This window comes from Acipenser ruthenus, chromosome 3 (genome assembly GCF_902713425.1).
Source record: "Acipenser ruthenus chromosome 3, fAciRut3.2 maternal haplotype, whole genome shotgun sequence".
In the NCBI taxonomy this organism is placed as follows: Eukaryota; Metazoa; Chordata; class Actinopteri; order Acipenseriformes; family Acipenseridae; genus Acipenser; species Acipenser ruthenus.
In genome coordinates this window covers 5,568,898-5,584,831 of record NC_081191.1, presented here as the reverse complement: position 1 = coordinate 5,584,831, position 15,934 = coordinate 5,568,898, and the positions used below count along the sequence as shown (strand labels likewise).

The window sequence follows — 15,934 nt, the reverse complement described above, 5'->3', positions numbered from 1 at the left end:
TTTTGGCCCGTTCCAACCCTTGTATCTTTGTGTTACCTGAAAAACGTACAATATCAAAAATACATGTGTGAAAGGACTATTTTAAAATAAGTAAGCTTCCATTTAGATGGAATGTATTGGTTTTGTTGGTACAGTTCTATATTTAACAGAAGTAGTATAATTCAGAACGATATGATTCTGAAAATATCACTTGCCAAAAGAGACAACACGTTAACTGTAATACAGTACATACTTTTAAATCCAGTAAGTATTGTAGCACCAGCTGATAAAAGAAACACCTGGAACAGGAAAAAAACAAACAATCACAGCCCTAGCTGCATAGAAAAACCAAGCACTTACTACCTACATGGCAGGACATTGATGTGCTTGATTCATTAAATAAGTCTTTGAGAACATTGGTGGATTTCACAGGCGTTCTGTCAGATGAAAACTGTCAGTGCCTCCTACCTCAAACTTGTTTTGCATCTGCTTAACAACAATATTTTGGCCACTGAGGAAGATACTGAACTCAAAGTCAAATCAAAGAGAAGATTCCGAGTTACCTGAATGAGAAGTATTCCAACTCACACACTCAGGATCAACTTGATATGTAATCTTTTAAATTGACCCTAGATTCAAAGTGCAGTACATCAGTGAGGACAAGGTTGCATCAAATCAGAGCAACAGTGGTGTCAGGAGGTGGAGTCTGCTTCAGCAGGAAAAGAGCTTAACTGGCACAGGCAGAAACACTGAAACCTAATCTCAGGGACTAATAGCAGCAGCAAATAAAGGGCACCTGCTAAAAAACTTAAGACCTTGGGCAGCTTTTTCAAGTCAAGCACATCAAGAGCTACTAATACCTCCATAGTTCTTGATAAATACTTTGGCTGCTGGTGAATCAGATCTATTGATCTGGTGGAAAGCTCAATTAATTCAGTTAGACATTTAAGCAGCAAGGGTATTCTCAAACGGCTGCATTAATACTATAACAAGGGCATAACGCAGTTCATGGTAAGTGATTTTATACAGAACTGTAAACCCACAAGAGATATACAACATGACAGACACAGTAAAAAAAACTATAATAAAAAAGCCACCCACATTATCATTAAGGTGAACTACACCACTGCTATCCATAAAATCGCCCATCAGCCACTACTTTCTGCCGTCTTAGAATCCACAGTAACAACTGACCTGCTCCCTTGCAATATTTATAGTTGCATAGGTGCATTTCTTACTGTTGTCCAACAGTTTTTTTTAGCACAAATGAAAGATCTTTGACAGGCTTGGTTTCTTTGTTTGATTTCCTGTGCTTGAACACTTAATGGCAGCCGCACTGCAAATTTTTCCTAAAAATACTAAAGTTTAGTATAAAGAAAATAGACATATGCACTTGTAAAGTTTTAATTTATTTCTATAATAAAACCAAACTGTTGCATTTAAAATCCACACAGCAGTCTCTCTCAACTTCCCAGGCCTTTCTATGATAACCTGGAGACAAATCTGGGGTTTTGTAACAATTTTATTTTTTTTACTGCTCTGACAAGAGGTCAAACTTAATATGTTAACCAATCATATGACTTAATACAATACCTAAGCTAAAGTACATTGCTAACATATTTAAGTAAATACAAAAACTACATTCACTTTCCTGTTCCAAATCACATGCTGCACAATTCCCAGCTAAATGTAGCAAACTTAAAGCTTATATCCTAAAATTATATGTAAACCTGCAGTATTCCACAATAGTTGGTGAAGGCATTACTTTGCTCCACTGAATTAACTATAAAGCGGAGGATGTCAAACTTAAAATTATACACTTTCTTGTGTGTATTTCAGGCAGAAACAGTACAAAAATAGACATCGCTTTTTTTTCTTTTTATCCCTGCCATTGTAGTTTCAACACAATAAACAAAGTGGAAAATTACACATTTTCATAAAGTAATAGCATTACTGAGGTTAACTTCAGCTTTTTTTGTGCACACAAGTGAAAACTGTCAAGTTTAACTTAAATAAACTCTTCAATAAATAAATGTGGGAAAAGGGCCGTTGTACAAAGAAAAAATTAATTTATGTTTTTGTTTATTGCTCTCCTCATAACAGAAAATAAGATCACAACAAAACAAAACGTTGATCACTATATGTAACATTCACCTTGCTAGTATGGCCAGTGCCTGGAAAGCATGAAGCATTTAAGTGATGTACAATACCTGCATCTGTATCCACAGATTCTGACTCGCTTGCCAAACCTGAAGCATCACTTTATTGATCGTGTTTGTTAATCCCACACATCACTTGCCATTTTAGAAACGGTCACTCAGATTCTGACATGGTGGTATATCGGTGCTTGGCAAAACACATTGCGATACGTATTTCCAATATCTATCAACTATATAATTTATCACAGACACAGACGAGAATTTTTGCCTTCAAAGTCATTTGCAGCAATGTTTGTTAGAATATTCAGATAGTTTCTCCGCACTAAAGAAAATAATATTACTGTTTTGATATAGCACTACTAAAGCCTTCTCTCGATCAACCAATGAGCACTGACACTAAGAGAAATGGGCGGAGATTTGTGACGCATCACAAATCAAATCTGATCAATCAACTCACTTGCTCAGTATTATGGCGTGTTGCAAAAAAAATAACAACAATAATAATAATAATAATAATAATAATAATAATAAAAAGCACTTGTCAGGGGACACAAATGCCCTGTAGATAGCGGAGACCTTTCAATCTTGCATATCAGGGCAGCAGTATGGAGTAATGGTTAGGGCTCTGGACTCTTGACCGGAGTTCAATCCCAGGTGGGGGACACTGCTGCTGTACCCTTGAGCAAGGTACTTTACCTAGATTGCTCCAGTAAAAACCCAACTGTATAAATGTGTAATTGTATGTAAAAATAATGTGATGTCTTGTAACAATTGTAAGTCACCCTGGATAAGGGTGTCTGCTAAGAAATAAATATTATAATAATAATAATAATAATAATAATAATAATAATAATAATAATAATAATAATAAAATCAGCAATTTCAGCTTTTGTAATGAAGGACAGCTGATGATTGATGGGCCAAAAGTAAGGCTCTCGCAGGCTGGATTGGGCCCACGGGCTGCCAATTGCACAATTATTTCCTCCCAAACTTAAAGTTTAACATTTTCTATTAAATAAGGATGTACGATATGGATTAAACACAATTTAACTAACATATTTGGAATTTTTGTAACAAAAAAAAGTCATCATGGGAAGCCCAATCGGAATGCTTTTACTTTACAAGCAACATTAAATGTGCATGAGTCTACACATGTACAACATTTATATGTCTATGGGATATTATTAATATCTTTATGATGTCATGTTACACAATAGAAATGGTTTAGAAAGCATCCCTGGGGGTATAACTTCATGTAATATTACAGCATCTTTTCTGGGAAGTGTAGCAAAAACAACATTTGGATTTGCGCTATTAAGAGGAACAGTAGTTCCTCATGCCAAGTTAACAGCGAGAACTGCCATAGACTCTCTATACAGCAAGGACAGTTTACATGTTTACAGGGTATTGGCGCAGCAAAGTAAATCAGCCTTTTAATTTGTAGTTCCCAACACAAGTGAAATGTAGAAAAAAAATAAATAAACAAAGTAAGGTAAAAATGTCCTCCTCCTTTTTCTCCCAATGTTTTTATGCAGATTTTTGCAGACCCCAGGCACTTTTATCCATGCATATGTATATTACAGGACATCCGAGTTTAAGGACAATCAACTTGTTTTGTCAACATGGAAATATACTAGGGAAGGCATTTATTGTGACATCTACATCATTTATATTAAATTATTTTTATGTTTTAAAATGGAACATTTGCCTGCAAAACATTTTTATATAATATAAATATAAAAAAAGGTCTAGCACGCATGGGATTTGAAACTATAACCTTCAGTTTGCAAGAGTGTTGTGTTACTGTCAGTACTATAGGATTAGTTGAGAAAACAAGCAGTATTTTGAAAGATGAAGTCAGCCAGCTGATATTCTTGGGACTTATTTTTTACATTTTGGAGATTTTTTTTTAATAATCTCCTCATTCTGAGATTCTGATCTTGAACTCTGAAAAATGTCGTGTCAGTGTAACACTCATTGTGGTCCTCTCGATACTGGTTGATAACAGTAACGCTATTTGTGGTCCCCACTGGACAAAAAGGAACATTCATTTCTGAGAATTAGCTATGCTGAAGGATAGCCTATATATTTGGTTAAAGTAAAACATGTATTTCTTTCTTTATCTTGATATTTATTTGTTTCTTTTTCACTACGATATAAACACTGGCATTTAAAGTACGAAACGAAAATAAACACTCAATGGTTCTTGTTCAGTTGTATATTTGTGAAGATTTTTGTACATAAAAGGTGGTCATGCTTTCATATATTTTTATTTTCAAATTAAAAAAAAAAAAACATATTATAATGACCCAGACAATTGCTTTGTTGCAGGACTTCTTGTCTGTTCAGTTTGTCTTGTCTGTCTTATGTTACATGTATTGTAAGGGGGTCAACGTCAGGAAGGAGGAGTGAGTGAATGAGTGAGTGGGGAGAATGTGTGTTGTTGTTTTCGGGGGTTGCAGAGCGTGGATGCGACTGGTTGATGAGCCAAACTGCAGTGGGAAATTACGGGTGGTTATATAAGGGGGTGCATGAGCCTGGGGACTGGAGACAGTCCAGCGCTGAACTTCAATGAGAAACTGTGGGTGCAACTGAGAAAGCATGTGAACTGTGACCGGAGAGAATATGCAGTGAAAGTGCCAAGACTAAAACGTAGGGTTATTATTTTGATGCCGTGAATTCCGGCCAAACAGGAATTGTCTGTAGTTTTTCAAATAAAACAACCATTTTGAGCATTCAACACCGTCTCACCAAGTTCTACTTCCTCAACATGAAAACGTTACAATATGGTCAATGAACGGATCAAGCTTATATGATAGATTGCAAAATTAGATGAACGCTTTCAATACAATCGGGATAATACATAATCATTATTTACAAAATTTTGTTTGTCTCGTTACTTGTTAAACTGTAAGGGTTTATATTGCAAACTTAAATTAAATTATTTGTGTAATGTGAAAAATGTAGTTGGTATGAATGACACTCATTGAACATACATACTTTTGCACACATAACTTTAACGTGCATTCTTGACGACCATCAGCTATCTTGTCAGGAGAATTATGCGGATGGATTTCAGGCCAGTATTAGGTCTCCATTTGAAATCCAAATACAGTAGTAACAGGATCATGTGGCAGCCAAGCTTGATCGGAGATTAATGTGAAGTCCACCTACACATTTTATCCAGTGAGTTTTTAACTCTGATAATATGAATTATTTCAACAAATGATTTCACTTTGTGTGTGTGTGTATATATATATATATATATATAATAAATTTAAAAAAAACACAAAACTCCTGCTTCCTTCATGGCAAGAAAGAAAGAAAGAAAGCAAGAAAGGTTTCAACAGTAACATATTTTGTTATATTTTTTGCAGGCCCAGTGTTTATTTTCCCCCAGGATCTTACAAGGCCTGTAAAGTGCCATTACCATTTCCATGAACTGCATAAATAAAACTTGCCCTTCAAAATAACCCCTGCACTTCCCAAGCAGTCTTCAAGAGATAAACTGCACCCATTTGAAGGATGTCAAGTCATCCTCATGTATGTCCTCACGTATACAGTAAGTGGATAAGGAAGAGAGAGACCAGTACAGACTGGTGGAGGGTATGCATCCCAGCTTACCCACCACATTATTTCCTGACCCACCACATTATTTGTTTATTTAGCAGATGCCTTTATCCAAGGCGACTTAGAGACATGGGTGTGTGAACTATGCATCAGCTGCAGAGTCACTTATAACAACGTCTCACCCGAAAGATGAAGCACAAGGATCAGATGACCTTGGGCTCAGTCATCAAGCTGTTAAATGAAACACAGGAATCCCATTGTAAATACTGTAAAGGTCCTGCATCAAAATATTGTAAAAACCCTATTTACTTACAGAACATTGGTAATACACCATTTATGTTTTAATTGTTTAATAGATGTGCACTTTTCATTTGTATAAAGACCCTTTTTGTCACTTGCTCAGAATGTTCAAACGCCTCTGCTGTACTTGAGAAGAAAGGGTATATAAGAAAATGTGATGTTATTTAAAAACTTTGCATTGCTCTTTGTAGCATGGACAGTACAAATAGTTCCATAGTTCAAATTTCCTCGAGTTTTCACTTAATAAAATCCTGATTTGACAGACGAGAAGAAAGTAAAAAAAACACTGTTGATTCTTATAGGATGCTTAGACTGGATATAAATTTAATTGATTATCATAAAATACACCCCAATTCATTTCATAATGCTACACCGACAGTATATGTTAACAAGGCTACCATTTTGTGAATTGATTCATTAACACCTTATTGTGCAATAAGAGACAAAAAAAAAAAACCTTGGTCAAAAGCTGAGGGACACAATATATATGGAGGGTCATTATGCTTTTTAAAAAACACCTGTGAAGGAGGACAGCCTGTCTACACCGTAGACTCCTAATATACTGCAGGAACTAACCTTTATAATTCCTATGAAATTAAACATGTTCATAATGACCACTTTCATGATATCTCACCAACCAAATCAAATCAATCAGAATGCGTTAGGTATGTAGCTTTAGCATGTCACAATTCAAATACCTGGTCGCAGTACTCTACATTCAAACCAATCCAGAGAATAACCAGTCACAAAAAAGGCGGCACTGACAAGTCTAATAAAAAAAAATGAATTTGTCAGCTCCACTAAGTACTGTAGAATAGAAGGGGAAAGAGATTTACCTGAAACCTATGATGTGATGACAATGAGAACAAGCTATGCAGTAATTTCTGAGAAGACAGTGTGTACTACAGCAATTCATTGAATTCAGTCAACAAAAAGCTTATGTTTAACAAAAGGCTGGACTTGCTGGCTGAGTGCAGCCCTTACTACAGGATGCACGTTCACTGCCTTGTTTGTGTAAATGAGCTAAACATAAATAAATAAATAAATAACATGTCAAATGTTTGCACTATAAATATTCACTGATATGCAAGAAACAGTTAAGTCTGCTTGATTTCCTCCCAGTGTGTGTGCTGTTTTTGTGTGTTATTATAATGGTTTTAAGGAGATAATAATAATAATAATAATAATAATAATAATAATAATAATAATAATATCTGTGCAGAAGTATGTTTTACTATTTGCCCAATGCCTTCCGATAACAATTGGTCAAGAAGTAAACCTTATTGTACTCTTGCTTGCATTGGTGCTGGTGGATTGCAGACCGTTTGAGATCCACCAAAGTAGAACCCATTGAAGTATTGTCCCACCGCCGAATTAAGCATTGCGGTGTAATTTTCAAATAGTAAATCTACTTATTAAAGTGTACTAGTCAATGCTCATAAATAGGCAATAGTTTTTATTCTATTCAAGCTATGATTCACCTACTCACAAAGTATAACGTGTAATAATGTAATGCATCTAAAAAGGTGGTATTATTGATGCTGCCTACACAATTGTAATTCCAAACGTTCCATATACAGTACACAAGAAGTTCATTTTTTTAGGTTTTTACATTCATGGACATTACAGCATACAGACATAACTGCTGTCCATTCAAGCATATGCTTCTGTGCAACAGCCTTCTCTAAAGACAGTATCTCATCTCTCATCGCACTTATCACTGGCACTGCACATCCAATTCCTGCAGATTAAATGACATATACTGCATGACTGACACAGGCATATAGTTTAGAAAAAATAATTTGCTAAAAATATCGCAACACGTTGTTTGTTTTGTTTTGTGTCCCCCCGCCCCCCAATTGGTATTATTGCTCTCGTTATTTTAACATACAGCAACCCAGCACCACTTCTTAGAATAAATACCCTTGGTAAGTAAACGTAGTCTAAACCAATTCCCCCAGACAAAAGAAATATACATAAAAACAATGTACAGCATGCCCAGACTACTGACAATACTTCTTGTTAAAAATGATTTTATTTTCTTGAACACTTAAACTTAGGAGCACCACCCCTTTTTCATAATATCAGCAACACAGCATGACAGTCGCGATGCATGACTCAAGCATTTCCCTTTTTAAGTCGCAACATCAAATAAGAAATACATACAGGGCAGCGAGGCCCAGAAAGGCCCTGTCTAGATTGTCTGCTATCGCAACAACGCTTTACAGCAAGCGCTCAAGTCACAGCAATAACTTATAAATAACCAAACCCGAGCAGCAGCAACGCTACGATTAGTTTCGTCACCCTGGTACTACGGTCATCACAGACTCACTGAGTCAGCGTGACTGTAGTTACTTACACACTAACTAGAGAAAGAATACAAGGTAAAACATACCTGCTCCCGGAGTTTAAGAAACACCATATTCTTAGAGAGGATCCCTTCACATTCAGAATAAATGAAACCCCTTGTATCCGGATGCGTTTCGGGACCCGTCGCTCCCGTGGGTTAAATGTCCCCCTTCTTATTTCGGTTTGCACTTGGCCTGGGCTTCCTCTTTGCTTCTTTACATAGACAAATACAGGATCCAGAAACTCCACAACATTACCGCCACCGTCACTCAGCAGTTACAGGAAGCCAGGTTGGACATAAGAGGGGCTGGCGGAGCAGTAAGGCGGATCGCGGTTGGTCGGAAGGCGCTCAGAAACGTCATGAGGGGAGGTTGCATACGTGAGAGAAGCACGGTAACTGTAACTAAGGGACGAGGAGTCGAGGGGTGGGGAGGTGTATGGATAAGGGTTCAGATAGACAACGCCGCTGAAGTGATCAAAGCCGCGCATTTGAGCAGTTGCAATATACAGCTTGTATATCATTGTGCGAGGCTATATGAGGTAGACTGCCTTCATTGTCATGAGTCATGGTCATAGCCGAAGAATGATATTGGTAAGTACAATAAATCAAATCGTATGTAGGCCCACTTGTGCCGTTATGCTTGTTATAAAGTTTTATTTTCCTACTTGGCATTCATTTTTTGCACCTTTTTCCAAGGTGACTTACAGAGACTAAGGTGTGTGAACTATGACTCAGCTGCAAGGTCACTTACAACAACATCTCACCCGAAAGACGGAGCACAAGGAGGTGAAGTGACTTGCTCAGGGGCACACAATGAGTCAGTGGCTGAGCCAGGACTTGAACTGGGGACCTCCTGGTTACAAGCCCCTTTTCTTTAACCACTGAAGTTGTGAAGAGATTGGGCTCTTTTAATTGTGTGGTACATGTGGGTGGTGCAAAGAAACTTGATAGATAGTAAAAAAATGAAAACTAGAGAAACCCCTCAGTGTATCAAACATGTATAATACTGCTGTGCTATAACAAAATGCTGTTTCACTTCACTCTTGAATACCACCAGCTCTCCAAAAATGATTTGGCGGATGGCGGTTATTGTATAGTAAACTAAAGAAATAATTCTTTCAATGCTGGTGTGATACAATCCCTTACTGTTTTCTCGAGTGATTAGGGCAGAATGTGAGGAAGTATGTTCAGAACTGCCAGTACATTAACAAGCCTCAAGGAAAAGTTGACAAGAACAATATTGTGAGTCTGTTTTTTCCATGGGGAAAGTTGCACAACAAGCACTGTATTGTGTGATTTATGTGCTATCTAATGTGATTGTTACTTCATGGAACAAAACGTCATATCGCTGGAGGACCTCAATCAAAAGTTTTGCTCCCATTTGGAAATCTGATTTGGACATTTCCAGACAAGATGAATTGTTTGCTGCCATGCTCCCTGCCCTGACGATTCATGCTTTATTATTGTACAACATACTTATGATTACAATAACCCGGTATTAGTTTTAGTTTTGTTCTTTCAGACTATCGAAAGCATAGAAACAAAAGACAAAAAGGTTGCATTTATAAATTATTGGTAAATATTAAACAGACGGCATTTGGAGTCTTTAATTTCCCCATTTTCTTTAATAGCAAAATATCAATACAGTACATATCTATCATTATTTAATTCATTTATTAATACAAAAAAAGAGTAAATTGCATTAATAACTCGCTTTTCGTTTTAAAAAAAGGTTTTGTTTATCTGGCTGTTAAAAATATTTTAATTGTATTTATTGTATATTATATGACAAGTGTCATTCTGTCTTCGTCATTCGCTTTCATTGGGATTCCAAATCCTGTTATCTTGCAATAATAACTGAGTAAATCTGGATAAACAGATATTATCCAAGCATCTTATATCCTCATACACTACATGTATGTGCCCTGTAGGTATCACCTCATTGTGTAGCTACACTGTATATTGTATAGGTGGGGGGTATCTTGTTGGTATGGCATAGACTCTACAAGATGCCTATCGGTGTCTTCAGATTATCACTGAAAAGGCCATTCTTGAAATCTGGATAAAAGATACACTTGACCATGGGAACGACTATTTATAACAGTGGCCTGTACGTATTCCTTCTTTTTCAACACAATTGTATGGATATTTTGATTCGCATATTCTTGGTCATAGATCAGATGGTAGTATCAAGTTGAAATGTTTCACTGGACCGTCACATGATCCATCCACTGTTTACATCCAAAAAAATGGGTAAGCCTTTAAAATAGTGACAGTGTCAGATCCTATTAATAAAGGTGGAGGAAAGTGGCACCCTGAGTTGTAGCAGACTGCCCTGGTTCTCCTAATAGTCATGCCTGTTGGCTAACCACAGTGCTTGGACAGGCCAGCCAAATGGACCCCTAGACTCTAGCAACACTGCAAACTGTGAGTGCTGATGGGCAATTTACCTGGCAACCTCACCTTCCTCAAGCTATTACCATACCTACTGGGTAAAATAGTCAGACCTGTTTGCAGAGGTAGTTAATACAGTAGCATCTACTGTATTTCACATTATACTGTCACCGGCAGGGGTCACCATTATCTAGACATGCATAACCTAAAGCAGTGGTGCACAACTCGGTCCTGGAGGGCCGGTGCAGGTTTTTATTCCAACTGCACCCTAAAATACTTTATTGGACCTTATTAGAAGCTTAATTGGTACAGCTTAATTTAACCAATTTTAGGGTATGGTTAGAACAAAACCCAGGAGGGACACTGGCCCTCCGTGACCCGAGTTGTGCACCACTGACCTAAAGCATTGACACATTCAATGTTTGGCAGATTTGGCTGCAATACCAAATGAGAGGGAACATCCTGAAACTGATAAAGGTCAGATAGGAGCATTAGCGAAGTAGCCAGGCACGCAGAGTGCAGCTGGAGACATGATGGGCAACCTGCTACTGAACACTAGCAATAGTACAGTAGGTCATTCTGAGGCACACGTGGGAAAAGTCCACCCTGACATTATGACCAAAGAAGGACTTTGTTGATACACCTGGCCTAGTCTCATAGCTTCTTGTGAATGAGTCTGCTGAAGAGTCTTCACATCATGCCATGAAGCATATTAGCTGGGACCTTGCTTTAAAATTACCATATTACCATGGAAGACCTTGCTTAAGAGAGACAAAAGTGAAACCACTGTAAGTCAGTAATCATTGTCATTTACTAAAATAATGACATACCACTTGTGCTGTACTAGCAATTTAAATGGTGCAGGGACCCAGCTTAGTGCCTGCTTACTCTCTTGCTGGGAATCCCTTACTCAGGGAATTTCCCCCAGTGACTCACATAGCCATCATTTCTCAAAGAGTAACAGCAAGAGTCCAAAACATGCCGTTTACCCTTTAATATAATACGATAGGCACTACTTAACTTTAATGGTCGGCATATGTATTTATACAGAACCATTCCTTTTGGACATGCAGCTACTTAGCGATAGTGCCCGTCGATGAAGGCTCTACCGTGTGTTAGTGGACCGCGACTGGAGTTATGCGTCCCGAGCCGAAGACGAGGGCGCTAACAAAAGTCAAGGTCAACTATCACATGATAGAGCCTTCATCGAGAGGGCACTATAGGTATTAGAAAATTATGTTTCTCATTATTTTCTTTAAAAAAAACACTTTAAAACCTACATTTACCTTGAACTTGTGATGATTCGCCGGGTACCCGTCCGCTGAGAAAAGTTTTTGGAAAATAGTCCCAAAAATGTTCATAAAGGATCACACTCATATGTGTCTGCGCTTCAATCGAGCTGACAGGCTGTGATTGGCTGACTCGGCAGTTGCAGGTACAGGATTGGTTGCTTTTGTCAATGCAAAGTATTGATTCGCTGGTTTTGGTGGATAATAAAATTAATTTGGACAAATTGTGGCTTTGTTTAGTATTTACTGTCCAATAGATGTGAACTGTGCTTAACAAGTCAAAAAGAAAAAGGCAGTAGTTGTGCGGGCTGATTTTAAATGTGATTCACAGGTGATGCGGTGACATTCCAGCGGGCATCTACTGTGTATTAATGCCCGCTATAGCTGGAAGCTGATTGGCTGTTGATACTGAATTGTTTTCTAATTTGTACATTAACTACTATTCCTTTTTATTTAACCCTCCAGGCATCATGGGGTTGAGTCTATTCATCTATGTATTTTCCTTTATTCCTATGTATTGTACATGATCTAAATGTATTTCTTCTAAAACTACAAATTGTGGGCCATTTGTGTTATGTTCATTTTTTGTAAAGTGTTGAACTATTGGTTCATTTATTTTTATTTCTGCAAAAACTGGTGTGAAGTTTTGCAGATACTGCTCCTGTGTTATATGAAAGATAAAACAATTGTATTTTATTTTGGATGAGGGGTTAAGTGCACTTGTGAGTACTCGCTTAATTTTGCAAATTTGTGATACGTTTTGAAAATGCAGTTTTGAGAGTTGTTTCTGGAGTATCCAAAATTATGCTTCAGCAATTATGAAAAACTGCAGTGTCTCCTAAACTTGTAAAAAGGGTCTTTATACAAATGCAAAGTGCACATCTATTAAACAATTAAAACATAAATGGTGTATTACCAATGTTCTGTAAGTAAATAGGGTTTTTACAATATTTTGATGCAGGACCTTTACAGTATTTACAATGGGATTCCTGTGTTTCATTTAACAGCTTGATGACTGAGCCCAAGGTCATCTGATCCTTGTGCTTCATCTTTCGGATGAGACGTTGTTATAAGTGACTCTGCAGCTGATGCATAGTTCACACACCCATGTCTCTGAGTCGCCTTGGATAAAGGCATCTGCTAAATAAACAAATAATGTGGTGGGTCAGGAAATAATGTGGTGGGTAAGCTGGGATGCATACCCTCCACCAGTCTGTACTGGTCTCTCTCTTCCTTATCCACTTACTGTATACGTGAGGACATACATGAGGATGACTTGACATCCTTCAAATGGGTGCAGTTTATCTCTTGAAGACTGCTTGGGAAGTGCAGGGGTTATTTTGAAGGGCAAGTTTTATTTATGCAGTTCATGGAAATGGTAATGGCACTTTACAGGCCTTGTAAGATCCCGGGGGAAAATAAACACTGGGCCTGCAAAAAATATAACAAAATATGTTACTGTTGAAACCTTTCTTGCTTTCCTTCTTTCTTTCTTTCTTGCCATGAAGGAAGCAGGAGTTTTGTGTTTTTTTTTAATTATATATATATATATATATATATACACACACACACACACACACAAAGTGAAATCATTTGTTGAAATAATTCATATTATCAGAGTTAAAAACTCACTGGATAAAATGTGTAGGTGGACTTCACATTAATCTCCGATCAAGCTTGGCTGCCACATGATCCTGTTACTACTGTATTTGGATTTCAAATGGAGACCTAATACTGGCCTGAAATCCATCCGCATAATTCTCCTAACAAGATAGCTGATGGTCGTCAAGAATGCACGTTAAAGTTATGTGTGCAAAAGTATGTATGTTCAGTGAGTGTCATTCATACCAACTACATTTTTCACATTACACAAATAATTTAATTTAAGTTTGCAATATAAACCCTTACAGTTTAATATATATATATAGCCAGTATGTCTATATAGATAGATATATAAGGAAGAATATAAGCTCTGCATTCTGCATACTGTATAAATGTTGAGTTGCATACAGAACAATATCAATTTGAAAAACAAATCCATTATATTTCTGTGCAGTACCATACAGTATATATTTATATAAATAGTTAGACCATTGCATGGAAGTGGCATACAGTCCCCTTACTATCTATTTGAACTTACTTGAACATACTGGTAACACAATTCTTTTACCCTTTCACTATTCCTCTAGATTTGCTTCATTCGAAGGCCATACTTCTTGACAATTGGGTTGATGGTCAACAAGATCACATTGTGTATTTCTTGAGACAAGTCCTTATCTTCATTGTTGTTGTCCTGGATGTCTCTCATGCAAATGTCATTTTCTGCCTGGACCATATCGATCGTCCTTTTATTTTGGCTCCCCTAAGAGATGGCCATAATATATACATGATTCCCTTGTAAAGATGTTTATTAAGTGGTACTGAATGAGATTCCAGGTGTGGGGTATGTGTTTAAAAAAATAAGTGCTGATAACCTGCAATTTGAGGAGGAATTGTTCACATAAGAAACAGGTGCATGGAGTTCTCTTCACAGAATTAGAGTGCGTGTTCAACGTCTTGCTATGTGTTTGTTTAGAAGTGAAATATGTGATCACTTTTGCAAACATGTTAGCAGTTTAGATATTTATCTAAACTGCTATACATATTTAGTATTTGTGTCAATGGTTTTGATTTATGTATGTTATCATTTGAGAAAAAAAACCTTTACATTATATAGAATTTAAAAGCATGATCAATTTTACCAAATTAACCCAAGTTTAATAGTAGCTTTTTTTTCTATTTGAACCCTGTTATTCTGCCCATTTTCAATATTGCCACACCCCCAACAACTCACTTTACGATGGGGAGTGCTGAAGATTAACATGTGACCTAAATTCCTGATGTCCTCAAGTCACAATAACTTCCCTGAAAATGATCTGCAAAATTGTGCATACTGTTAAAACAAAACAAATCGAGGAAGCCAAGGGCAATTACTAGGATTACTAAGAAAAAAGGACAGTGATTGACTTGTCTGAAGCAAATATGTTTTCCCAACATTATCTGGAAAGTCATTATTGGATTACCTACATGACTGATCTCCCTTGATGAATAGAATAATAACGTTTATTCCAAGTTCTTTTATGGTTGTTAGTCATGGTGTTTTTATTTCACAAAGACCCCTGAAGTGGGAGGTACTCATAGAGCTTTGATAATAGGTTTGCGTGGGATTTCAAGATCTAACTCGCAAGGCTTATACAACCAAGTAACTCAAGTAGTGAATCATCCTACTTTTATATTAGGCTGACAATTTGTAATGAAAAGTAAAAGTTGTTGTATATGAAACATTCATACACAGTATGACTTATATGTTGCCTTATATCGACTCAGATAACATTAAGGTTGTGCTGAAGTCAAATTTGACCATATAAAAAGCAAAAGCAAGATGGCAGATAGTCCACTGAGCAGTAGACAAAAATCATACTTGCCAACATTTGTAAACTGTTCAAGTGGGGTGGGGGGGTTGGTTCACAGCATAAAAACACACATATACGTCAAGGCCACAAAAAGAGCAGAACCAGTGGCGGAGGAATAGCGGGTGCAGCCGGTGCAATTGCACGGGCCCACACACTCACAGGGCCCTGGAGGAGTGAAAGTTTAAATATTTAACAGTGATAATGCCCTTCACATTTAGATTTGCAGATGTTACTACCTTCATGTTTGTATCATTGAAGCTACCGGTGCCAGCAATTCACTTTTTAACCTCCCTTGTTCCAACACCGCTATTCTCTTTCAAAAAAAAAATTGAAAATGGATCAGAGATTTCTTTAAACTCGACTGGCCAATACAAGGGCTTAAATCTCTGATAAAGGACCTCAAATGTCATCTTTCAAACTAATGTAGCGATCTGTGCGTTT

The 15,934-nt window shown here is 37.1% G+C and overlaps 2 protein-coding genes across 3 annotated transcripts in view; one reads left to right on the top strand and one right to left on the bottom strand.

The window, feature by feature from the left end:
• The window catches only part of LOC117394323 (serine/threonine-protein phosphatase 6 regulatory ankyrin repeat subunit A-like), a 62,383-nt gene extending 53,725 nt beyond the window's left edge, over positions 1-8,658 (bottom strand). For both annotated transcript variants that reach the window (XM_059010845.1, XM_059010850.1), the window contains exon 1: positions 8,404-8,658. In XM_059010845.1, coding sequence (XP_058866828.1) covers positions 8,404-8,430 — 27 coding nt within the window. In that variant the 5' untranslated portion in view covers positions 8,431-8,658. The remainder of the gene's footprint in view (positions 1-8,403) is intronic.
• The window catches only part of LOC117435437 (oxidoreductase NAD-binding domain-containing protein 1-like), a 49,282-nt gene continuing 41,982 nt past the window's right edge, over positions 8,635-15,934 (top strand). The window contains 1 exon segment of the mRNA XM_059010873.1: positions 8,635-8,949. The gene's annotated coding sequence lies outside the window, so the exon portion shown is untranslated.